The sequence below is a fragment of the Aythya marila genome (assembly GCF_965140915.1).
Source record: "Aythya marila genome assembly, chromosome: 1".
NCBI classification, from domain to species: Eukaryota; Metazoa; Chordata; class Aves; order Anseriformes; family Anatidae; genus Aythya; species Aythya marila.
In genome coordinates, this window is record NC_139042.1 from 104161336 (window position 1) to 104186591 (window position 25256).

At 35.7% G+C, this 25256-nt stretch overlaps 1 protein-coding gene across 1 annotated transcript; it reads left to right on the forward strand.

Annotated features, from left to right (window-relative positions):
* The first annotated feature begins 1134 nt into the window (after positions 1–1134).
* Positions 1135–23689, forward strand: LOC309873810 (lipase member H-like). The gene is made up of 10 exons (XM_082751558.1): positions 1135–1466; positions 4509–4885; positions 6071–6179; positions 8729–8830; positions 10252–10341; positions 11385–11552; positions 13258–13350; positions 16170–16281; positions 16653–16826; positions 20926–23689. Exons 1-10 carry the CDS (start codon positions 1388–1390, stop codon positions 21011–21013), a joined length of 1392 nt encoding a protein of 463 aa, XP_082607684.1. The 5' UTR covers positions 1135–1387; the 3' UTR covers positions 21014–23689.
* Positions 23690–25256: the final 1567 nt, after the last annotated feature.

Sequence of the window (25256 nt, forward strand, 5' to 3'; positions counted from 1 at the left end):
GTTGGACGTAGTGCTTAGGGTCATGGTTTAGTGGGTGTCATTGGTGGTAGGGGGACGGTTGGACCGGATGATCTTGGAGGCCTTTTCCAACTCTAATGATTCTGTGATTCTGTGTGTATATTAATTATATACATATATATATATTTAGCACTTGAAATTTATATATATGTATATATATATCAGAATGTATGTATATATAATGAAGGTTATGACCCAGCTCTGGGACACGATGAAGAATTAACCCCAATTAAGACAGGCTGAGGGAGCAGCTGCCCCACAGCCAGTGGCTGGATGGGCAGCTCTCCCCATTCGTTCACCTTTTCCTCATGGGTCACCTTCCAGGGTGTGCCCAGAGCCCTTTCCACCACCCGTGAGGGGCTCCCTGGCAGTGACATGGCGGCCCAGGGCCACCCTCACAACGGGCACCCCAACCGCACCACCCAACTGGATCCTGCTGGATTATGCACCTGGGAAAGGGCAACCTTGGACATACATACAGATGTGGGGAAGAGAGGCTGGAGAGCAGACCCACAGAAAGGGATCTGGGGGTTTTGGTAAACACCAACCTGAATGTGAGTCAGCAGCATGCCCTGGCAGCCTGCAGCTCCCTCACAAGGTGAGCAGAGGGGCAAGCGCTGAGCTCTGCTCTCTGGGGAGAGCGACAGGACCTGAGGGAATGACATGGAGCTGGGGCAGAGGAGGGTCAGGCTGGGAGTTAGGGAAAGGCACTTCTCTGAAAGGGTGGTTGTGCACTGGAACAAGCTCCCGTGGTCATGGCACCAAGCCCACCAGATTTCAAGAAGTGTTTGGACAACGCTCTCAGACACATGGTCTGATTTTGGGGTGGTTCTGTGTGGAGCCAGGAGTTGGACTCAATGATCCCTGTGGGTCTCTTACAACTCAGTATGTGTACTGTTCTATGATTATTTTCAAGTTCTTACATAAAACTTCTTCTATCACCCAAGTGACTTTTTGTTGCAAGTTTCTTTTGCCCATTTCAGTGCCTCTAATTACAATTGAATGACACACTTTAAAAAAAAAACACACAACCACAGACATGGTGGATCTCTGAATATGATGTACACCTAGCTACTTTGCTTCCTAATGGAGTTCTCTGTAAAACATAATGTCAACTGCTTACGTGTAAACTTGGTGATAATCGAAGAGAGAGGGAAATAGATTAAAAAACAGTCCCAACCCTGAAGACCCAGAAATCACCCTACCTACTGAAGTCATTCAATAGGAGGAGTCATGAATTGCAGAAGCTTGAATAGAGTTTTGCTTTCTGCTTCCTACTCTAGATGTCACCTACTTCATCAGGGGCATTCAGTTAACTTAGAATTCTGGTACGCTATAAGGAAGCACTTAATTTGCTACTTGTGTGTGGATGTTACGTATTACTTTTCTCCGTCTCTGTATGTTGAAATTGTGTTTCTTCATCTGTTTGGTATATGGGGTGAAATCAGGTAAGAACTACTTTTTTTTTTTTTTTTTTTTTTTGTTCCTTATGTGATATAGTCTCATGGCTTTATTGAAGTATAAAAAAACCCTAATATTTCTTTATGTAATTTGGCCAAAAGATTAAATCTTGTGAGAACTGTGCATAATGAAGCAGACGGTTAGTAAAGAGAATTTGATTGCTTTGAAACTGAGCCAAAGGTTCCCATTTTAAAGTAAATAGAACAAAGCCTGATATTTTATCTTTTGCTGTACTTTGGACAGAGACACACTCAGGTATGTGCACTTTGTACAAAGTAAAGAGGAAATTATAAGATAGTTTTAGTGTATTAAGCACTATTTATATTTATTAAGCACTTAATTTTATAAGTTTGTAATTATTTTTTGCTGATTTGATAGTTTGACAGCATTTCAAGTTATGTGTTATATTTTAAGTAGTATAATTTAGTTATGAAAAGGCAGTGTACACTTAAGATTTCCCTCTTTTTGACCACAGAAGACACTTATAATGCTTAGAGACATACACAGGAAAGTTTAGATTGTATATTAACTGAATTAAACTGCATATATAACTGCCCAACCCCTGTTTGTGTTTTCTGACTGTACAGAACAGTGTACTTGAGTACTCTCACAAGTGCGAACAAAGGGCACCTGGACATTCCTTCCTTCCAGGTGTCAAAAAGAAAGAGGAGTATGAAGAAATTCTCCTTAATGATTCATTGTTTAACAACTTAAACTATTAAATCTACATATTTATTCCTAGGACTGATCTAATTTTACAAAGACTTTTTTTTTTTTTCTATTCACTTTTCAGAGAACAATTCCACTCTAATTTCATAGCCTTTAGTAAATTATTTTCATAGCCTTTAGTAAATTATTTTTTCTGTTTGATGTTTTGTAGCAAGTAAATAGGCTTCATCAGTTAAAATATATTCCTTGTGATAGTTTTCTCCCTTCAGTGGATCAGACTCTGTTTTATGTCAGTGTCATTCCATTGACTTTACAAAAATGAATTGTTATTTCTCCCAGTCAAATGATATGGTAAGGAATCAAAACATAAGAACACTTTTAGGCAAAAATAAAAGATCTATGTTATAGCTATGAATCTGAACAGCAAAACTGTAATCAAGTGGCTGTTTCCACTAAATTCAAGAAAACTGCAGCTGAACAGTTCTTGATTTCTGAACTTCTTCTATAAGTCTCAGCAATGAAACTGAGTTGCCTTCCTGTATCAGTCATTAGTTAATAACCTGTCCAGTAATCACAATAAAAGTTACTTAAATTGTTCAATATCTAAATTACAAGAACTGTGATATTTATTTTGAAATACAAGTAATTTTAACTTTTCCCAGACACAGTACTTGAAATTTTTGTAATTTATGATAAGGTAATGATAGGCATGATTTTTTTTTTCTTCCGTTGACAGGAAGTTTTAGACCATTTCTAACATGCTGTAACTTCAACTTTACTCTGGGTTGCAAATATCCATTATTTTTCCTGATATCCAGTCCAGTGCTGACTGCTCTAATCATTGTAGATACATGGTTTGACCAAGAGATTATTGGTCTAATTCCCTAAGCTAATTAGTGTTTTTACTTCATCTTTATTGCATCCCAAATTTTTCAGTTCACTTTGTTTGGCTTCATTTAGACCTCTGCTATGATATCAAACACATTTTTCAGATACCTTTTAACCCCGTGCTTGCTATGCAAGCTTTTACAAACTATAGAGGGTTCTTCGTCTTCCTCAGATTTGCAAATGTGGTGAATTTGGTTCTACTTGCTAACCAGATGCTGGGAAAAGGAGGAGAGCTAGCCTCTTCTATAACTCAAAAGTACTGAGAAATTTCAGGTCACTTTTTTTTTTTTTTTTTTTAATAAAAAAAAAAAAAGGGAACTGAGTAGGCATTATTCCTCTTCCTAATTTTGCTTTCTAGAAGTTGATTGACTTTTGTTTTACAAAATTGTTAATGTAATGGCAGGAAAGTTGACACAAGTGCTATCAAATACTAAAAAAATAAAATTAAATTAAAAAAAAAAAGATTCATGTAAAGTTAAAGTAGCCCACTAGAACCACTAGAAGTCAACAGATTGGCCCAAATATCTTTGCTCATGAAACACCTAAACCATAGAATCACAGAATTGTCTAGGTTGGAAGAGACCTCAAGATCATCAAGTTTAACCTCTGACCAATAGAGAAGGTGAACACGTCATACAGAAAAACTATGACAGGCAAAAGAGTTATGCCTAGAATCCTGAAACCACATTCTACACATTGTGATGTCAGTAGCCAAAGGTTACTTTTTAATGACTTACCTTTTGATGTTTGGGAAAAAACTAAGTCTTTGTAGACTCTTGGAAATTGCCATCCTCCTATTGATCCTGAGTGATCTAAAGCTTAACTTTGTTTTGTCCAACTACAGAAATGCTAAATATTGCAGGTTTTCTTGTGTCCTCTATATACAGGTAAGTTTTTCAAACTCAGGACAGTATCATTTTTTTCCTTGTTTCTTGGTAATGCTGTCCTTATGGTGATCCAAAATTGGGTATGGATTCTGGATCATCCCCTAGTGTCAGATAACTGTTTCTTATTGCTAGATCGAACAATAAGGCATAAGGATTAGCAACTTTGACACCCTGGCTGAAAAGAGGAAGAACCAACCACAATGGTCTTCCTGTTTATACAACACACACTGGTTGTGAAAAAATTCTGAGAACCTAAATTCGATGGTTAAGCGAACGATTTTATCAGCATTGGTTGCTAATTTTTATTTATTATGGAGAATATATATGGTTCAGAAATAATTAGAAAGGTTAGTTTCATATTTGAATTATTCAAGGGATCACAATAATATCTACAAAGTCATTAATTTAACTGTGGCTCCTACTCAGTCAGCACACCTTCTGGCACCTCATTCCAAAGGTCTGGAGTAAATAAAAGACAGGTTCTTCCCTTTCCATGGATAAATGTGGAAAGAAAAGTGAAGAGGTGATATTTTGTTTGGTCTGACTCATCAAATTACTGTCTAATAACATTTTCATCTTTTTCAGATGAGGAGAAAAAATGTCCTGAATTTACAGACCTTAATATAGGCAATGCTTTATCTGGAACAGAACTTGATGTCCAGCTACTGCTATACACAAGGGAAAATCCAAATTGTTCTGAGAAACTCAATGAACATAATGTTACTGCATCTGAGTACCTTAATACCTCCAAGAAAACCGTCTTTGTTATTCATGGCTTCAGACCAACAGGGTCTCCACCAGCATGGCTAGATGATATAAAGGAGCTCTTACTGTCTTCTGGGGATATTAATCTCATTATAGTTGACTGGAATCGTGGTGCAACAACTGTGATTTATACAACTGCTGTTGAAAACTGCAGAAAAGTTGCAGAAAAACTGAAGGACTATGTTGACCAGATGCTGGTAAGTCAGAGAGTTGTATCTGTTCTGAACAAGTTTAAAGAGCATAGTTCGGGTAGGAATGAATATTTAAAATATAGTTATGTCTAAAGAGGAGCCCCATGAGAATATCAAGTGATATTTCTTTAAAAAAGTATTTCCTAATTTTGCATGCAGTAAACCTCACCTGAATTCTCATTTCCCTTTCAATGAAATATGTGTAAGACTGCATCTCATTTCTTTAGCCAGATGGAAATTTTAAGTCTTCTGGAAAGAGTGAATGCACCAGTGGGGAAGAAAAGTAAGAGTTATTCAAATAGTATTCAGCAATAAATTAAAATATCACACTACTCTTTCCAATATTAAATTACTACAGTTAAGGATCTTGAATAAAAAAGACATCACCAACATATATAAATATTTGTCACAAATTTATATAAATGTCCTGATGCTACAGATAGCTGCTAAAACAGTTGCTGATGCTAGTATTCTTCACTGGACTGTAGATCTATATCCTTAATCAAATCAACAAAAAATGTAATTTTATCTTTTTTTTTTTTTTTTTCATTATTACCTGAGTTTTTATCGCCCGAGTTTTCTTTTCTGCTCACTGTTTCTTTTTCCAGCTGTTCTCATGTTACCAGCATTCCTAATGCTTTGTAGTAATAAAATGTTTTTGTGGATTTTGAGCTTTTTTTTTTTTTTTTTTTTTTTTTTTTAAATACTATTAGCCTTGTAGAATAGGCCTGTTAAGACTTTCCTGCAGGTCTGCATCTGGCACCATTATTCACTTGTTCTGTGGTTTGTTAATGGTATTATGGTTTTAATTTACTATACTGGAAAAATAAGGCATGAAGAGATTTCCCCTGCCCTCCTTGTTCATAGTTTTTTTTCATCTTTTTTGTATCTGGTAAATGTCTTCCTCTTCCATCTCTATATTCTCCTTTTTCAAATAAACTGGTGTGATATTTTGGAAGAAGTGTGACTCAGGTTTCCTTTTTACATTTTTATAGTCAAATAATTTCATAATTACTACAACAGATAACTATTACAGAAAGTCAAACTTAAAATAAGTTTAGAATTTTCATTTGTTTTTTAAAGTTACAGAATTACAATATATAGCCTGGAGTATTAACCTACAACTAAACAATCTGCTGATGTCTGCTTAGTTAACTCTGTGTGTGTTTTGTTTTGTACTTTTTTTTTAAGGCAGATGGAGCTTCTCTTGACTCTATGCACATGATTGGAGTCAGTCTTGGGGCTCATATTGCTGGTTTTGTTGGCCATAAGTATGATGGCAAACTTGGCAGAATTACAGGTAAGGCTTTTAATCCCGATACTTGTATTCTAGTGTACCCTGCTTTGTTACAGATCACGTAGATACTGGTATTGAAATATCAACAAATAAGAACTGATTATTTAGAAACATACAAGAGGAAAAATTAATCATTAATATAAGTTTAGAAAATTGCAAAATTATTCTTTGAGGACTTAAGTTACTGGTGAAATTTCCTATTTTTCCACTGCTTACCTCTAGTCTCTCAAATGAAAACTAAATGCTGCATCCAGATGCCACTTGAGTTAGGTGATGTACTATCTTAGTTTCAGTCTGGTGGTGAAGAAAATAAGGTCTCTCTTAAGGGAAGTTCAGAAGCTTTTGGTCAGAACACAGGAATTAGGCACAAGCATTAAATTTCACTTTGAATTATCTGAGCATGTTGCGGGCTTTACTATATTGGGCAACCTGCTACAGGAAGCTTAAATCAGGTGTGAAGCATGGATACTGCAGATTTTACCTAATATCTGTTGCAAATCATCATTGTCATCCGTGGGAGTGGTATATACAGTGAAAATTTGAATACCTACATTTGGGTACATCCTTCAGGCACATGAATTTTAAGAATAACTTTTCAATGCTAGTTCCTAGGGCAGAATCCACAGTGCTAATTTGGGTACACAGGCTCCTGATAATTCTTGTGCAAGAGCTAAATTCACTGCAGCTGGCATGCTGAGGAGGAAGCTGATTTAACTAACTACTAGAAAAGATTGTAAGAAGGCTCTGTTGCTTTCTAAGATTTAAGTGAGCAGCTATTTTCAGGCTGAAAGGAAGCACCTTGAGATTCACAGCTCCTAACCATCTCTTTGGGGTACTAAAGTGATTTGTTGTTTTGTTTTGTTTTTCCAAATGTAACAGAAGCCAATAGCCAGTTTTATGAAAGGGAATTAGATACTCCTCCCCTTTTACTACAGTACTCTGAAAGCCATGGCCTTTTCTAAAAGTTTGATAAGCTATATTCCCTTGGTTATAAATATTCATTTCCACTTTACACAATTCCTTAGGGTGTTTTTTTTTGCTTCATAGGCTGGGGACAATCTTGATGGCAATACCAGGCCAACAAGTCTGCCGCCTTTCTGACTTTTTATATTAACTGTGAGCTAGTAGATCTATGTCATTTCTGAATTCAGATGCTTAAGGGTAAATGGAATTGTATGAAACATCCCAATCACCTTCCTGTCATTTCAAATACAGATGAAGGCAAAGACTAGATAGTACAAACTCACAAGACTCATAATCACTTGACTGTTTTGATACTGTTTCTTTCCAACAAATTGGGTGTAAAACTATAAGAAAGTGGCCCAAACTGGTGTTGGAAAAACTAGATTAAAAAGAAATAAATAAATTGAGGCTTTTGGAACATAAAACTGATTAATGGATGGAAACAATAAACTTTGTCACCTGGCATACAATGAATGTTTAATCTTGGCATTCCATGAGCTTCTGTGGTAGTTTGGATTTTGGTTATCTTGATCTTGAGAGAAAACCTTTCTAGACCAGTTCTTAAAGCACATCTGCCAGTTAAATCATAATACAAATCTGTTGGGTCTTGAATAAGCTAAGGTCATGTGCTAGACCCATCTCACAATTAGTGAGAATGAAATTAGGAGTCAAGTGCAAAGATACGTTTTGTCTTGACAATTAGTTACATTTTCCATCCTTGCTGCTTTTTTGCCACCCTCTTCCCTTTGTCTCTGCTTTTGTTGTCAAGAAACTAGGAACAGAGCAAACCTCAACTAACGACTTTTCTTTCCTGCGAAGGACAGTAATTACTATCTTGAAAACTGTTAAGTTTCGTGGTTGCACAACAATAATTCTCTATTGCTAAAAGGAAGGAGAATAAGAAATGCTTATGCTTCAAATACTTTCCCACCCAAATTCTCTCCTATTAGGTATCAAGTGCTTTTTGTGGATCTCAGCTGAAAACTCTTTTGTCATAGTTCAGTTTTGATTTGAGTATAATACTTCCAGACCTGCTTCCAATGAAATTGTGTAAAAAGATAGTATGTCACTTATTTTCCTTTAAAAACTTTTTTCTATAATGAATTCCAACACCAACTGGTAAAATGATCAAGGCTTGTTTGAAACCATCTCCCATCCAAGATGTCCCTATCCTGGGTTTTTGTGTTGAGAGCAGCTACATTTCATATTTTATTTTTACGAAGTAAATAATAGGAATCGTATTTTCTGGGGGAAAAAAAGAAAATGAATTAACTTGATTTTATTCCTAATATAGTTGGCTTATAGTTGTTCTGGAGAATGTGGAGATGAGCACAACTTAACAGGAGAGAGATAAACTTAATAGGAGAGAGAGAAATTCAAACATATGGCTTGGTCTTGTACTAGGAAACCTTGCTTTACTTAGCTTAGCAAGTTGAAGAATAGAAACTTGTGAATAATTGTTTTGGTTTTATTCTTATTACCTCATGAAAAGGGGTAAGTCATTGATGAATAATGCTCACGTGTCAATCTTGTATATAACTGTAGATACAGATCCCAGGATTTGTAATGCTAATGTCTTTTTCATTCAGGTCTTGATCCAGCAGGCCCTTCATTCACTCGAGAACCACCAGAGGGCAGATTGGATCGTACTGATGCAAAATTCGTTGATGTAATTCATACAGATTCTGATGGTAATGACATAGCTCTAACTTCCCTATTTCAGCTAAAGGAAAGGCAGAAAAGGGAAAGATGGGATAAGCTGTTTCAGGAACATGCATATGGCGTTGCAGTAGTTTTAATGAGTGGATTGCTGTGCTGTTGCTTCCTAATAGTGTGCATACTTTTGAAATCATGTTTTATGTAAGCTTGTTCATCAAGAAATTGAAATTCAACTTTGATGATGATTTCAGCAATGATGACCTGTTTTGTTCTGTTCTGACATGAGTAGTCCTGTTATTGAATGAGTTAGCTTCATAACTGAACCTGAAAATACTGAAGCAACTTTAATATCCAACAGCTAACTGAAGGCATATGTAGATAAACATAAAGATGAGTCCACTTAATGCCATGCAAATGTAATAATTTATGCATTGTTTGTTATGGTATATTCTTTCTGAATACAAACCAAGAAGTCTGCACATTGGATAAAGCGTGTGTATTGCATTTATTTCTGATACTGTTCTTTGCAAAATAGTATCACGTAAACATTCTTTTACTGTGCTAGTGTGTATGAACACAGAGGTTGTAAGCATGTCACTGAATTAAAGCCTGTTCTCAGATAACCAGTCTCAGCTGTAACACATTAGTACGCTGTTCAGATCCACTGCCTAAAATTATGTATGGAAACACATTACTGTAAGGTTGAAGGACATTGTAGTCTGATTTCTTCATACTATAATCTGGTTTAATTTTCTTCTCAAAATATAAGGAAACCTTTCAAATCTACCACATGTGGCCCATTATTTGTGTAGTTTCATATCAGTTTCTTTAACGGTATTAAAACTTATTATTTTATTATACAATTTTATATGTGAAGTTGTAAAATACCAATGTTTGCAACATTCCCATTATGTGAATAAAGGTAAGGAAGGTAGAAAGGAAGGTAGGTCAGATTAAGTTAAATCTTACTGAAATCAGTCATGTTTCTTTTATGGAACATGAGAAACAAAGATTTATTTTTTAGTGTAGTTCAGAATCCAATGTCATATGCAAAAAAAATTGGGAAATCTTACTCTAGTTAAACATCGGGAAATAATTTTCGTTCATAGAGAAAACATGAATTTCATAAATTTCTTCATGCAAATAATGTTTCAGCTGCAGTACTAAAGAGTTGCTTCTGTCCTATCCTTTTTCTTTTGTGGAAATAAGAGTCATGCACACATTTGTAGATTGCAATTTACATTTTAACAACTTTTCTTAGAAAGAAAAAAAAAATGTGAATTTTAACTCAACATGAATTCCACTTAAAGAACAAAAGAACAATATATTTGCAAGTATTTTCTTTAAAAGATCCATGTTATTTTGTAGTGCAATCTAATGATAAATTATTCACTGGATAATTCTGCTTATGTTTTTGTTGTTATTGTTGTTTTTTAATTTGTGATGTTTTTAGTACTAGGTTTCAAGAAACCTTTAGGAACCATTGATTTCTATCCAAATGGAGGAATGGATCAGCCTGGTTGTCCACAAACAGTATTCAGTGGTAAATAAAAATGTGTTCAGTTAATGAGAAAAGAGTCTGAGGTCAAATCAAAAATGACTAACCTGAATTCAGTGGGCACTTCCCATTCACAGTACTATTGGGTTAGAGGGCACTGTATTCTTTCTTTTCCCTTCTCATTCAGCAAAAAGGAAAACCAAAGACATTGGGCATTTTGATTTTAATAAAAATCTTCCCATATGCATACATAGTCCATCGTACCATTATTACTGTCTATATAACATGCATGTAGTGATCATTATTTTCCTGTGTTTATATATGGTCAGGTATGGGAAAAGATGTTGTAGGGGAAGATGTAAGTGATTTGGACATCACCACTAGCAAATGACAAGGCAAGGGTTTCAAGTCTCCACTATATATCAGGTTTCTACCTGATTGGCAGCGATGTACTAGGGTTTGAGCAGGTCTTTTAGACCTGTTTTCTTCAGAAATAAAACAGTTTTATTGCATGATCTTTTGCTGCAGAATTTTGCTTATTTCAGCCTCCATAAATTTTAGGCAAAGTTGTTACCCATTGTTTGATTGTTTGTTTGTTTTTTAAATAATTTTGAATATATGGTTTTTGGTATATTGTATTATTCTTTATATATTATATATACATATGGATTATATATATATATGAAGTAGAGCTCACAATAGTGTTTCTACTTAAATATTACACATGATCAATTGTGTCATTTGTGGCAACAAAGCCAATTGCAATACAGGCTCATGCCTGATAACAAAAATTGTCTAAATTTGATAGAACATAGCAGACAGACTATTTCTTGCGTATAAAAACCTGAATGTTTTTCTCTATACCTGTAATACTCAAAACAGTCTTTATTTTCTTCTTCTTGTGTGTGCATCCATTTTAGTGGTCAACTAAACAGGTGGTCCACATTCAGTGATCATCTAAACAGGGCATAAAGACATGGCTAACAAAGAATGATTTAGTTAAATGAGATTATTTGAGTAACATCTTTTCTTTCCTGAAGAAAAATGATGACATATTCTTTGTATATTTCGTTTTTTCTTTCCTGAAGGATTGCAGTATTTTAAATGTGACCATCAAAGATCTGTCTTCCTCTTCTTATCATCTTTGAAAAGGAAGTGCAACATAATAGCATATCCTTGTGACTCTTACTCAGATTATAAGAGAGGAAAATGTGTTGATTGTGAAGCTTTCCAACCAATGTCATGTCCAGTAATGGGTAAGAGTTACCATATCTGGTCTGGGATGGGTTTTTCAGAAATTCAGACTTGCTCCTTCTGGGTCTGCTCCAGGGATCTGTAGCATCTTGCTAAGGGATCTGATGAGATTGACTGAGGGTAGAGCTGCATACTGTTTTAAACAGTTCAAAGCTTAAGGCTTTGTCTGCTTTATAGTTAGCTCTCTAAGATAGGGTGCTGAATGTTCCCAATATTTGATTATTAGGCTTTCTAGTCTGAAACAGATTCAGCATGCATTTCCTCTATAAGAAATTGCTTCTTCTTAAGTGTGTCTGTCAAGTCTGCCACTTTGGGTAACTTGCTTTTATGTAATTGTATGTGTGTTTTGATACATCTCTTTAGGCTTTCGTAGTATGTTATAATTCCTGGAGTACCTGTGGTTTTTGATTAAGAGTAATAATGATTATAGCAACTTCATGGAGTCTCTGTCTCTTTTTTTGGAATCAAGCTCATATTTGTAGAGATTGTTATTGTTTGGGCCTTTATTACTTTTAGAGAAGATCTAGGGACAGTCTGAAAGCAGCTTAAATAACGTGAGCATTTCCCAGTTGGCAAAGCAGGGTTTTCATAAAAAGGAAATATTTAGAATATTTAAATAGAAGTTAACTTTCAATTCATACCTTGTCTTCTGACGTATGTCCTTGAACAGTTATATTAGTTAGGTCTAGATTGAAGAAAAAACATAGATAGATGTGTCTGTATACTATTTTATAATAAGAACCAACTATAACAGGACCTTAGTATAGGGCAGGAAGACTCAGGGACTAGAATGGTTATTAGTCATGCCTGATGCACTTAAACAGAATGCCTGAGCTAGATGTGGAGAAATATATGATCAATCAGCTGCCCTCATTGTTAATTTTTATTTTAATACCCACAAGGAAAGGGTTTTTAAATTCTATTTTTAATACGTATAAAGAAATGGGAGGCAGCTGAAACTGGGAACTTGGAAGAGAAACGGCATCCTTCTGCTGCAAGCTTTCCCACCTGCTGTCTTGCAGTGCCAGCTCTGCAGCCTGGAACTAGCCCTCACTGTCCATTCTACATAAAGAAGTCAAGAGGGACTGAATAGCATCAGCCACTTTAGAAACAAAGACTTTTATCAAGACCCAAAGACAAAAAGCAAAATTATTAATATTAATTATTTAATAATAATAATAATAATAATAATAATAATAATAATAATAATAATACATTGCACCCAAGAACTTAGGAGATTTAAAGAGCATCAAATGTTTTATTAAATCATATCCACAATTATAGAATACAGGATTTTAAAATGCCTGCTGTAATGACTCAAGCAAGAAAGGAAGACACTTTACTAAATGTGAAGCTGTTCTGTAATTGTTCTCTGCAAGTATGTTAGCTACTTTTTTGGTTTTGTTTTTATTACCTCTGCAGGATTTTATTGGCACTAAACACATTCTTTATATCAATTATTATTTATATTAATTATATCAATTGTTTGACAGTAATATATTAGAAAAATGAAATACATACATATGTTATGCTCTTCTGTTCTGTTTATGGTATTCCTGCATTTTCCAAGTCACTTACTTTCTAAGTGAACGTTTAAGAAAATTAAACTCAAGTCTGTCACTTTGAGTAACTTGCTTTTGGGTAATTGTATGTGTATTGTGATGCTGCTATATGACTGAAATAAAATGTTTAAACTTTGAATTTCAGGTTATTATGCTGATGGCTGGAAAAAACATTTAATAATGAAGAATTCACCAACGAAAGCTTATTTTGATACTTCAGACAACGACCCATTCTGCAGTAAGTGAATGAACACACACACACACACATATGCATAACAGTCCCTTTATGAAATGTTATGGTTCTTAATTTTTAGCTGACTTGAAGGGAACACGTGTTAAAAGTAGAAAGTTATTGTTAGCTGCAATAGAAAACAAACAAACCATGAGTGAAGTGTCAGTTTGCAGACTGGGTGGAAGGAGATGAGTTAATATGGCAAAAGAGTAAGCAATATGTTAACTGATAAAGAAATGTGACTTTAAAAGTAATGAAATCTCTTCCAACCTAGAAATTCTGTGATTCTGTGAAATGGACTGACTGCCAGAGTAATAAGAAAGACAAAAAATGAGAATCAAGTGACAGGGAAAATGCTGAGAGAATCTGCTTAGATGGGATTGTTCTTGCCATTTTCAGAGAGTAAAAATTGGCAAGAGTTCCTTGGGTGGAGGAAGGAAAGGAAACACTTGTATGTTGTACCCCCAGGGTGGTGAGTAACCTACACTGAACTAGAGCTATTCCAGCTTTTAAAGATCCATGAGGAAAACAGAGGAGGAAAAACTGACTTTATTGGGGTTATGCTATATAGGAATGAACTCTTTTGGTGTGGACTTTAGCTACAACAATTTACCTCTCCATTTGGAGGTCTAGCTTAGAGTCTTATCCTATTTCTGATTTTATCTGTTTTTTTCAAGAGACTCTTTTAATTAGTGATGTTACAAAATCTTTGGTTTGGGGTATAGGGATAGGCTTATATGGAATTCAAGTGAAATCAAGTTTTCCCATTGGCGTTTTCCATTTTCTCAGCAAGCTTTGTGACCAGGGACCAAGTTATTTTTTGTTACTGTGGTAATTGTTCTTGCTTAAATCACTGTTTCTTCCAAAGGGCCCAGAAGAGGTTAACAAAGGTGTTACAGATTTTATATAACCTAGTGCTAAGGTAATTGGTGCAGCTGACTAACGAAATGAAGTGGTCTTGGTGTGCAGAGAAAAAGACTTGTGGAGCAAAGCCTAAGGCACAAATTTAAATTTGCTTACATATATGTATTCCATAGTGGCAGATGAAGGAGAATGAGCATATGGGTAGCTAACTGCATTTCAAGTATATTGATTTTAATGTTACAGTGCCTATTTGAGAGCCCTTTACACACTCCAGAGTCTTCCCAACCCTTTTTCTCTAAACTGCCCAAGTCAAATCTTCTTCCCCTCATCCTTCCTAACCCAGAGAAGAAAAATAGACCCGTCTCTTCCTGGTGTTATTTCCACTCAACATCTGCTACTGATGCTCCTCTCCCTGTCAGGTCTGCTTGGACTTTGCTCTTTCATGCTTTCAAGGCTGCACAGGCTACGAGGTTTCCTCATTTCATTCCTCTTGGAGAAAAATATGGCTTTGCTTTCACTCTCACACATATTAAAGTCTATCAAAAATCCTGATTCTTTCAGGCAGAATCCTTATTCTTTCCTGGTGGAAGAAGTATGTAGAAGAATAAAAGATTATATAGAGTAGCCTGGGACAGGTGTGGTAGAAGAGAGAAAACAGAGGGATTATTACCAAACATAGGAGGAGATACATGGAAAGGAGTAAGATCTGTAACGACAGGATGGAAAATACGCAAAATCAGGAAGAAAAATAAGTCTAATAAAGCAGTCTGAAAAAGAGGGTATTTATTAACTAAGCCTTATTTTAATTCACAGATGTTTGAAAACATGAGGAAATAGAGAAGAAAAAAAAAAAAAAAAAAAAAAAAAGAAGCCTTGAACTAAATAAAACTGTAAACCTGAGTAGGACCAGTTTTTCATTCAACGTGAGGGTTTGCGTTTTAGGAGAGACTGTTAAAGAATAACATGCCAGAAAAAAAGACAAATGGGTTTGAATTGGCTTCCCAATTTTCAGAGTAGTAATGCTGTATTTCCTCTGGAAAGCCATAGCCCAGTCACAGTATGTGTGGTGGTTGCAGAAGTGCAGCGGAAGGCCAGGTCGGTGCTTCACAGGGCATGGCAGAGTAGGCCCACTGCATGCTGTCCTCCAGTGGGCTGGTGCTCTGAGGGCACTATTCCCCAGCAGTAGCGTGTTTTACTGAGGCAGTGAGCCCTCCCATGGAAGGTCAGAAGAGACTGGAGCATGGAAAAGCAGTCAGCCTCCTCTCCTCAGTCACCCCCACACAGTTTTTCTACTACCCATGTGGCCTATCCCCTTAAAAGTATGTTTGGGCACGTTGGCTTCCTCTGAGAGAAGGGTGCTCTGTGGACGTGTACTGCTGTGATTGCGCAGGCTGGGCAATCAAGAACCAGAATAATGTCTCTCTTCAGCTGTTAGCTCGCGACTCATCTGCTCACCTAGCTAACTGCCTGGCTTGCCTATCCAGAAAACTTGCATGAATGCTGTTCCTCCCTCTTCCTGCCAACGTACTGCACCTATTTCTGGATGCGTCACTTTTGTGGATAGCGTGATAGTTTGTTTCACCATAATAGTAGCTCAAATATCCCCACTTTGCAGAGCTTGCCAAGAACTGAAGGTGCCAGTTAGGAGTTAATTTTGCATTGTTTCCTTAGTAAGGTCAAACTCCTCATGTTAACTCTGATGGCAGTTTTCTGATGCAAATTGTTTCCATGTAAGAACTGGAAAAAATTATACGTTAAGTACAGAGACCTCCAAACAGCCATTTTGTGAAAGCTGCTTTTTGACAATAGCCATTTTGTTCTGGCTTTAGCTGGTTACTCAGAAGTAAAGGGTCGCTATTATTGCCATCACCAAGTGAATACTTTTAAAAGGGTGCTGATAATAACTGTATCCTGTTGAGGTTCATTCCTTAAATCTTACTATTTCCTATTTGTTTTTGCAGTGTATAACTACTTACTGTATATTACTACCTGGAATAAAAGCATTAGGAGAGGTTTCATTAAAGTTAAGATAACTGATTATGCTGGAAACACAATAGAATCAGAGGTGAATAGGTACGTCATGCTTTGTCTGTAAATCTTTTTTTATCTCTGTGTAATAATAATTTCCTGAGTTTCCTAAGCCTTGATTCAGACTTGTCAACTAAGTCAAGAGGTTGTTAAGTCTTGGCCACAGCTCCTTTTCCTGGATTTGATACGGCTCTGTGTCAGAGACAATGCTTCTCAACCTGAAATGATTTTCCCTTCCTTTCCAAACTAGCCCATGTTTTTGTCTGCCACTCGCTTGAATTCAGTTCTCAGTGTCCTTGTTCTGAACGTTCTCAGCTGATCCATCTTGCAAGATTTCTGTTCTCAGTAATAACTCTTTGAAATCATGAATATTTCTCAGATAAAAAACCCTGACTATAAATCATATTTTTCTCTAGTGAAGTTGCAACATTTCAGCAATATAAGAGAGTCAAAATATTGACTGGATTTTACCGGGATTTTGACAAAATATCGAAAATTTCCTTGACCTTTTCTACGAAGACTTTAATAGGTCCAAAGTACAAGCTTAGGATTCTTCAGATGAGGCTGAAATCTCTTAATAACCCAGAAAGGTAAGTGTTTGTTACGCATCAAAGTTGTGTGTCAACTAAACTGCTCAGGATGTTTCCTCAGAAATTTGTACTTGCCTCTATTACTTTTTTATCACATATTCATAAATGCAGGAATAATCTTCTAATCCTATCTAGGATAAAATTCATCTTGTGGAAGAGCTGTTTTGTACATTAACACTTAGTGCACAGCACCCTCAAATGTACTCTTGTGCATGTAAAAGTCATACACGCTCCTTATTACAGCAGGCTGCTGCTACGGTTTGCTCTGAAGGAGCTCTCAAGGACCACTTATGTAGGTCAGCCTGACTTACACCTGCAGTGATTGCAGGGAGAAGTTCTCTTCCTGAAGATGAATGTTATGAAGTACTTTTCTGCTTTTAATTATGTGTCTGTACACAGCTTTTCTTAGACATGGAATGGAGTACTTCTATGACTGAACTAGGCTATTAGTCTTGTTGCTGATGGTGAAGACCCTCCAAGAGCAAAACGTGCAGTCTGTGCTTTCCTACACTTAAAATGAAATAATCTACATTTATTATACCAAGTGCTGTTATTACACAGCATTATTTATTTATTTATTTATTTATTGAAATACTTCAGCACTGCTGCCGTAAGTTATTTTTTACATCTCCAAAGTTACCTCTACTATAGCATTAGCAATTAAATTATACGTTTTCATCTTGTGAAAATAACATTTTACATAGAAAAGTTAAGAAATACCCCAGAGTAGCAACAATACTTTATTTTAGAGTTATTACATATATTTGCTTCACATTAATAGCAGATTCAACAAAGCATGATTTTAAAATAATGTCTGCACCGGGGAAGGTTCATACGGGATATTAGGAAAAAAATCTTTACCATGCAGGTGGTTAAGCACTGGGACAGGCTTCCTAGCAAGGCTGCTTATGCCCCTTGTCTGTCAATGTTCGAGAGACATTTGGACACTGCCCTAATTTACATGCTTTAACTTCTGGTTAGCCCTGAAGTGGTCAGGCAGTTTAACTTGATGATCTTTGTGGGTCCCTTCCAACTGTTCTGTTCTGTTCTGTTCTGTTCTGTTCTGTTCTGTTCTGTTCTGTTCTATTCTATTCTATTCTATTCTATTCTATTCTATTCCTTATAATGGTAATCAAATAACCGATGAGAGGGAATAATGAGTAAGTCTTAAGTCTGTATATTTTGTTAACTTAAAATGCAACATTTGGTATATGATAATAGTCCAGAAGGAATCAGGTATGATAATTTGTAACAATTAAGAAATTTTGTTAAATTAATCTGTTATTTCACATTTACTGAGAAAGCGGAGAAGACAGGTGGGAGAGACTTAGAAAGAAACAGAATTTTGGCAATCAAAATAATACCTCCAAATATGTATGCATTAAACTTTGTTAACTTGTTGAAGGCCATAAATTTCTAGCTCTCAGGTGAACTGGAATGATTTTATTTAAAAGCATTTGGTGATGAGAGATAGTCAAAGCTCTAAATCATATTGCAATTTTTTTCCCAACTCAATGGTGATAAATCAAAAGATGCATTTCATGCAAGCCTATCGTTATTCAGAACTTTTTCAGATTAATAATCTAGCAAATGGTGACTGCTTTCAGTGAACAATCTTTATTGTTTTTGAGTTTTCATGCCTGTTACTCTGATGGTTGTTAGTTTTAAAGTAAGATGCACTTGATTTGTTTTAATATAGGATCCCCTAAAGTCCTTGTTACGGAATCTCATCAGATGGTAGTCATACAGGCACATTAGCTACTTTAAGACAGTGATGTAAAAAAGTGTGTTGAATCAGCATGTGAAGGTAATTTAAATGCAGATGTTACAGCACCATTGGTTGTTATAATTACATAATTGCTCATTGTAATTATGACTACCTATATTTACCTTATTTAGTTACATGTAATTACACCAATTACTTGAATACAGGATAATTAACTAGAAACTACTTTTAAATATTTAAATTATTCATATAACAAAATAATAGGTAAAAACCAGGAGACAGGTGCAGAGATAAAAGAGAGTCTCACTCTCCCCAGATTTGGGTTAATAGTGGACGGTGGGAGTCTGGGGAATATCACTGAAAATTGTGAAAAATCACTGACCCATTATTCACACAGCTGGTGTGGGAGTGTAGGAGTGGTAAAGGATACATGTAATTTTCAGACTCCTCTGATCTCTAAGATAAATCACTCCGGCTCATGCATAAAAACCGAAAGCTTTCATAACTTGTGTTCATCCAGGTGCCACTTCTCCCAGAAAGCTTTTGAATCTGTCACTCAGCTCAGACTCAATTGATGAGGAAGGTAAATGTTTCAGAGATACTTAGTCCAGCCAACTTATTTATTTATTTATTTTTAACCAAAGCAAAAACAGTAAGAGTAAAAAAAGAAGACCTTATTAATATCTCTGTTGAACAAGAAAGCATGGCATGCCCTTGGTTTTTAGTAGATGGAAGAGAAGCCACATGGGATGAAAGTTTATGATTGCCTCACTTCACAAAAAAAAATCATTTGCCTTTTGCTACTTCCCAGTGAACTGGAGAACCCTCTCCTCTCTCAGGTCTACACTCCCGGGAGACACGCCTGGTTCTTAATAATCACAAACTTAGATGGATTTCACTTCAAATGAGAGACAAATGTTGGAAACAGTGTTTTTATTTCTAGTATTTATTGTCATGTCTAACTGTTCTATCCCCTGTGATTAGATAGAATCCTTCCCAGGTGATTTCTTCTGTTGGAGAACAGGCTGTGCTAACGTACGCTGCTGTTGCATTGCGATTACTGTTGCAAATGTGCAGAAATACAGTGCTGTAAACTGAAAGTAAATTCAACAAATATATACATATAATAATCTTATATTGTTCTTTTTGCAAGTTTGTCCTGTGAATTCTTTCACAGTCTTTTGTGAGGATTTTTACAATGCTGTCAGTTTCCATGGTTTTCTCTCCCTCTACAAAAATAATGGAAGAGTAAACCATTACATTCAAATCAAAACAAATTGTGGATGAAGGACTGTGTTAAATTCTACATTTTGCATTATATAAAATATACAGAATTTCTCCTGATCCTAGTTGTAAAATCTACTGTTTTAGCTTTTGCGGGGCCTTTGAAGAGCCTCAAATTCTTATATAGGAATCTGTCAGTTCTTTCACATGCAGGTAGGTGGATTCATAACTGTTTGGAAATCTCGCACTTATGACAACAAAGGTGCCTTGTGGGATGTTCCTTCTCAGCCCTTTATTTTCCCTTAGGTGTTTCACTGTACCTAATTCCCAGTCTCAGGTGAATTGTGTTGTTTAGCCAGTTCGGAGCAATGTAGAAGATAAGTAACATAGTTTGTATGCCCTTAGAAGTGCCATCGGAGGAAAGGCTGTGTCAGTCACTTGTTTGTCCCATCCAGCTTTCACCATCTTCTATAGCACATAAAGGGCAAAGCTGTGACCTGTCTCGGCACTAAAAGCACACAGCTAGTTTATTTGTTGACGTCAAAAAGTAAATTTTGTGTGTGAGAGGCTCCTTTTGTGACATCTGTATACATTCCTGTGATACTGTGCTGTTCTGAGTTTTCAAGGCATTTAGATGATAAATTACACTCCTGCATGGAACTTATACGTGCTCTTGTTGCAGAATAAATAAATAGAGAGAAGTTATTAAGATGCAGTATTTTGCTTGTCTTTGGAATGAAAGAAAAGGAACTTTCCTACCTAGGAATTTAAAAATAAATTGTTAACAGGAATTGGGCTGCGCTTGGAACATTATTCTAAAGAACTAATTTTAATGCAGATTCAGCTTTAGTGGCTGCATTATAGCATCTTCATAGTTCAGATTAATGTGGTACTCTTCTTTCTCATGTCACTATATGCCATACATCTAATGACCTGGTTGTTTGCAGTCTGGCAAAACTACTCTAATGATGCATAAAGTAGGGTGTAAACAGACAAGAAGACATCTGTTGTTGTCCTGAGTACTGTCTCTGAGAGGTAGTAAATACTGAAGGTTTAATAATTCAGATACTAAAACATTTTTCTATTGATTTTACATTTTCTGTTTTGCACATATATGTATATATTTTTATTTTGTTTCTACTTTCATAGGGTACAGCTGTGCAGATATGATTTTGTACTGATGGAGAACACTGAACTGACCTTCAAACCCATCCCCTGTCCAGAGAACAGTACATGAAGAGAGAGCTTCTGCTAACTTAATTTCTCTTATGGCAGTGACATTTGATTCTTCCTCAGGATAAAGACTGCAATGAGAAGGGAAATGAGATAACCTAGATTTATTTTCAAGAGTCTGTATGGTAATATGCATTACTTCCTCTGAGTGCCTTAGGGTGAAATTCATAGAAAAGTTCTGGTACCTATGTATTTAGGAAATTTGAATAAAATCAATGCATCATAGAGAACGTACAATGATCTATTAGTTATTATTTGTTAACAGTGAGGCAACTACTGAATTAAAGATGAATTATCTGCATAATCTCAGCACATTATTAATCAAGTCATACATATATTTAATTATTTATTATTTATAATGGTTTTTACATTGAAATATAATTACCTGTCTACCAAGTGAATTTAATATACTGTACATGTGATCTACAGTTCTAATATATAGCAGTTTTGCTGTGCGATGTTCATTGGATAAATGAATTAATGTTTTCTCATTATGCAGTGTCTCAGTCTCTAAGACCTGGAACAATAAGTTTTGTGAACACATATGTAACTGCTGTTTAAATTATCTGTAGTCTCATCTGAGATGAATACTATTGCACCCATTCAGATTTTTTTCAGTTAAAGCTATGGACAGGACAGTGATGTTTCAGATATGAAGTAATTCTAAAGACTGTTCTGAAGAGAATAATTTGAAGATGAAATATATGCATTTATATTGTGTTTCAGTTTGGGCCTTTCGCAATTGGAACTGCTGCTCATGTTGTACTTGATGACAGCTTTTCACTTACTGGAATGTGAACAGGAATAAATCCTACATGAAAATTTCTTCCACCAGTTCAGAAAAGTTTTCCAATGCCAGATTGCCTTCCTGATGGTACTGATTGAAGAAAAGATATGTGCTTTATTTTTCTTTAAGCTTTTTTCTTTCTAATTCTTTTACTATGTATTTAACTGTTTTCTTGTGTGAATGAGTCCTATGCACATTATTCTTTCCCATGCCTACACTGTCCTTCCTCTTGATAGCAACAGGTGGTTGAACCTAGTGGCAAACTTCATGTGAATGTCAATGGTGTGGGATGTCCAAAACCTAGGAACTCTAAGTTGTATTGAAAGTCAACAGCTGGGTTAGAAGGAATATGGGAGACAGTGCGGCCAGATGTATTTGTTTTTGCACACGCTCCCCCTGACTGCATGAAGGACTGTGGGTTCATGCATGTAAAACTAAACTGGAACAATCTGCCCAACATTCATTCACAGAAGGAAGGGAAAACACCTTTTTTTTTTTTTTTTTTTTTTTTTTTTTTTAATTGCAGGGGTATTCAAATTAAGTTTTATGGTATTTGAGCCATGATGCATAAATCTTTTAATTTCAGATTTCAGCAGTAACCACATTTTCACTTTACATGTACATACAATCACACAGAACACATTTGAATTCTGAACTATCAAGCACTTTAAATGCCTTGAGTGTACGAATGGACCCCTTTTAATGAAAGCATCTTGCTTCATCAGATCTATTACTGTGAAGGAAATGGCTGATGGGTTAAAAACATCATTCAGATACCATAGTGATTCGCACAAAATATGAACCTAAACAGACAAGCAAACCATTTGTTTTGGCTGTCTGGAATTGAAGCTGTGTTAGGGTATTCTAAGTTGTTGTTCTGTATTTTATTTTTTTTTATTATTTTTCTGTTCTTACATGATACATCATCATGGCATTTTGTTTAGATTTAAAATTAGAAATAGTGATAGCAATTTTTTTTTAAATTTATTTATTATTTTTTTTTTGGTTGGGTAGGTTCTTGTTGTTACTGTTTTACTATTGTTGTAAGCCAAACAATGTACTTAGATCATAGGATATTTATGTACAAGAGAAAATGATGGGGAAAAAAAAAAATGCTCTGTAAAGCTACCATCAAATTTTTGCTTTTTATTATTTTTTAAAGAATTTTTTACTTTTTCAGCCAAATAAAGAAGATGGTCTGTTATTCAAGTGTTTTTGGTGTTTTTCTTTCTTTCTTTCTTTCTTTTTTTTTTTTTTTTTTTTAATAATAATGGGTTAACCAAAGAAAATATGGGATGCTCACAAGCCAGAGTAGCAGAGTAGTTCGGAAGTTAAACAGAAGAAACAACTGAGTTTGGCTGTGGACAGACATGCTCAGGGACTTTTTTTAAAGATAAAGCATATATATTGTATATTCCACATTAGTATGCTTATGTATGTTATGCTTGTGTATGGAGGGAAGTGTGGGGTTTGTGTGTGTGTGTTTTTCTGTATTTCATCATCTCATCTCATTTTTTTTTTTTTTTTTTTTAATTGACTATCTATTCTGCTTGTTTTCATTCTGTAGGCTTTTGCCAAGCAGTGCTCTCACCACCCCTAGGTTTCCCTTTACAAGTCTCTGAGCTTCCTTTATTGCCTTACCTTCAAATACCTGTTTCTTATGTCACTTAAAAGGAAGCATAGAGACCTGAGAGTAATTTTCAAATGTCTCAGAAAATAATCTTTCAATGGGTAACATAGATGTTCTGGCAGAGAAATGTATCAGATGGCCTCTTAAGTTTCCTTTTAACGTTGCTTTTCTACAGTTACTCTGACATAAGGCATTTCAACTATTTATGTAATGTTTTATATTCTTGCCTTTTTTTTTTTTTTTTAATTATTATTTTTTGCTTTGGTTTTATGTCCTGCTGATAAGAACTGAAGTACTGAGTATGAATATAATTTTGACTATAAACCTCTATTTTGCTTGAGATAGTCATTTGCAAGTTACTATCTGGAAAAATTAATGAAATTGTATTGTCTCTAAATTGGTAGCATGAAGGGTAGATGTACTGCCCTTTCCAGTAATGACACTGAGTACTTGTTTACTACTACAGCTATTATTGACATAGTTGTCAAATGGTTGGGGATTTTTCCACTCTATTTTTACATTGTTTAACCACATGAACTTAATTTTCAACAGCTTACTTTATAAGACAAAGATACATAAAGATCTGCCTTTTCAGTATTTGCTGGGGTTGGCATTTTCACTATAAATTATATCCTTTGCCTTTAACTTGCTCCCCAAAGTAGGGTGGAACTCTGGTGTTGCAGCCCTTGGAAAGGAGAAGCTGCTTTTAGGCAGTAGCCATAACTCATATATAGAGCAGGCTACTAGCCCCACGCATTCTTTATCTATCATATAAACATACTGGCAAAATGGTGCCTACACAAGCAGTCATGATATATTGAATTGTGAGGTAGCGCATAAGACATGAGCAGGAAAATATGAAGAATTGAAGACTGAGATACTTTTCTAGAATTTTCCCATTATGAATATATGGAATATATGGAATAAAGGTGCTGCTGAAGATGCAAGGAGACCTACAAGTATGACTACTGGTGTTAAAGAGTGATACATTATAAAGGCAATTTTCACACATTTTAAACATACCTATATAAGGTATAGTGAGGACCATACCCATGTAAGTTTTGGTAAGAAAGAAACAGTGATTTGCTGCCTTGTTTGGGACAAGCTTTGGGTGAAGGGGAAAGGAGCAGTGGGGTTGATCAGGAGGTTCCAGTAATCCACATAAAACAAAGAAACACTTTTGTTTTTTCGTCTATCTTTCCAGTTTAGTTTGTAATTTCCATTTTGTTCCAGGCAGAGCATTTCCAGTACATAATTGCCCTTCTCAAGTGGCTAAGCACTTGGACTCCATCCTTGTGTCTCCCAGCACCAGCAAAAATGTGCTGTAATTGTTCGGAAATGCATTGCTGTTTATGGCCCACTGCCACATGCTACTTTGTACTGATTCTGTCAGCTCTCTTAAGCTCAGCAGAGGATGTCACAGTCAGGCAGAAAATGAAAATCTTCCGAGGTTTCCTGTTCTGAAGCAAGTGGTAATGATAACTCAGTTCTGCATCAGAGCAAAAGAGCAGTTGGACTGATTACAGTACTGTTTGAATTCTCTGTCAGATTACAAAATACCTACCAACACTTTCCACGTTAATATGAAAAAAGAAAAAAGGAAAAAAAAAAAAGTGGACATATGTTTTCACAGAATAATGGAATGATTGAAGGTGGAAGGGAGCTCTGGAGATCATCTAGTCCAAAGTCCCTGCTCAGGCAGGGTTCCCTACAGCATATCACCCAGGATTGTGTCCAGACAGTTTTTGAATATCTCCAGAGAAGGGGACTCCACAATGTTTCTGGGCAATCTGTTCCAGTGCTCTGTCACCCCCACAGTAAAGAAGATTT

Coding starts and splice junctions, on each gene's coding strand:
- LOC309873810 (XM_082751558.1), top strand. CDS start 1,388: ATGTTACGTATTACTTTTCTCCGTCTCTGTATGTTGAAATTGTGTTTC. Junction 10,342..11,384: donor TCCACAAACAGTATTCAGTG/GTAAATAAAAAT, acceptor TCTTTCCTGAAG/GATTGCAGTATTTTAAATGT. Junction 16,282..16,652: donor ATAGAATCAGAGGTGAATAG/GTACGTCATGCT, acceptor ATTTTTCTCTAG/TGAAGTTGCAACATTTCAGC.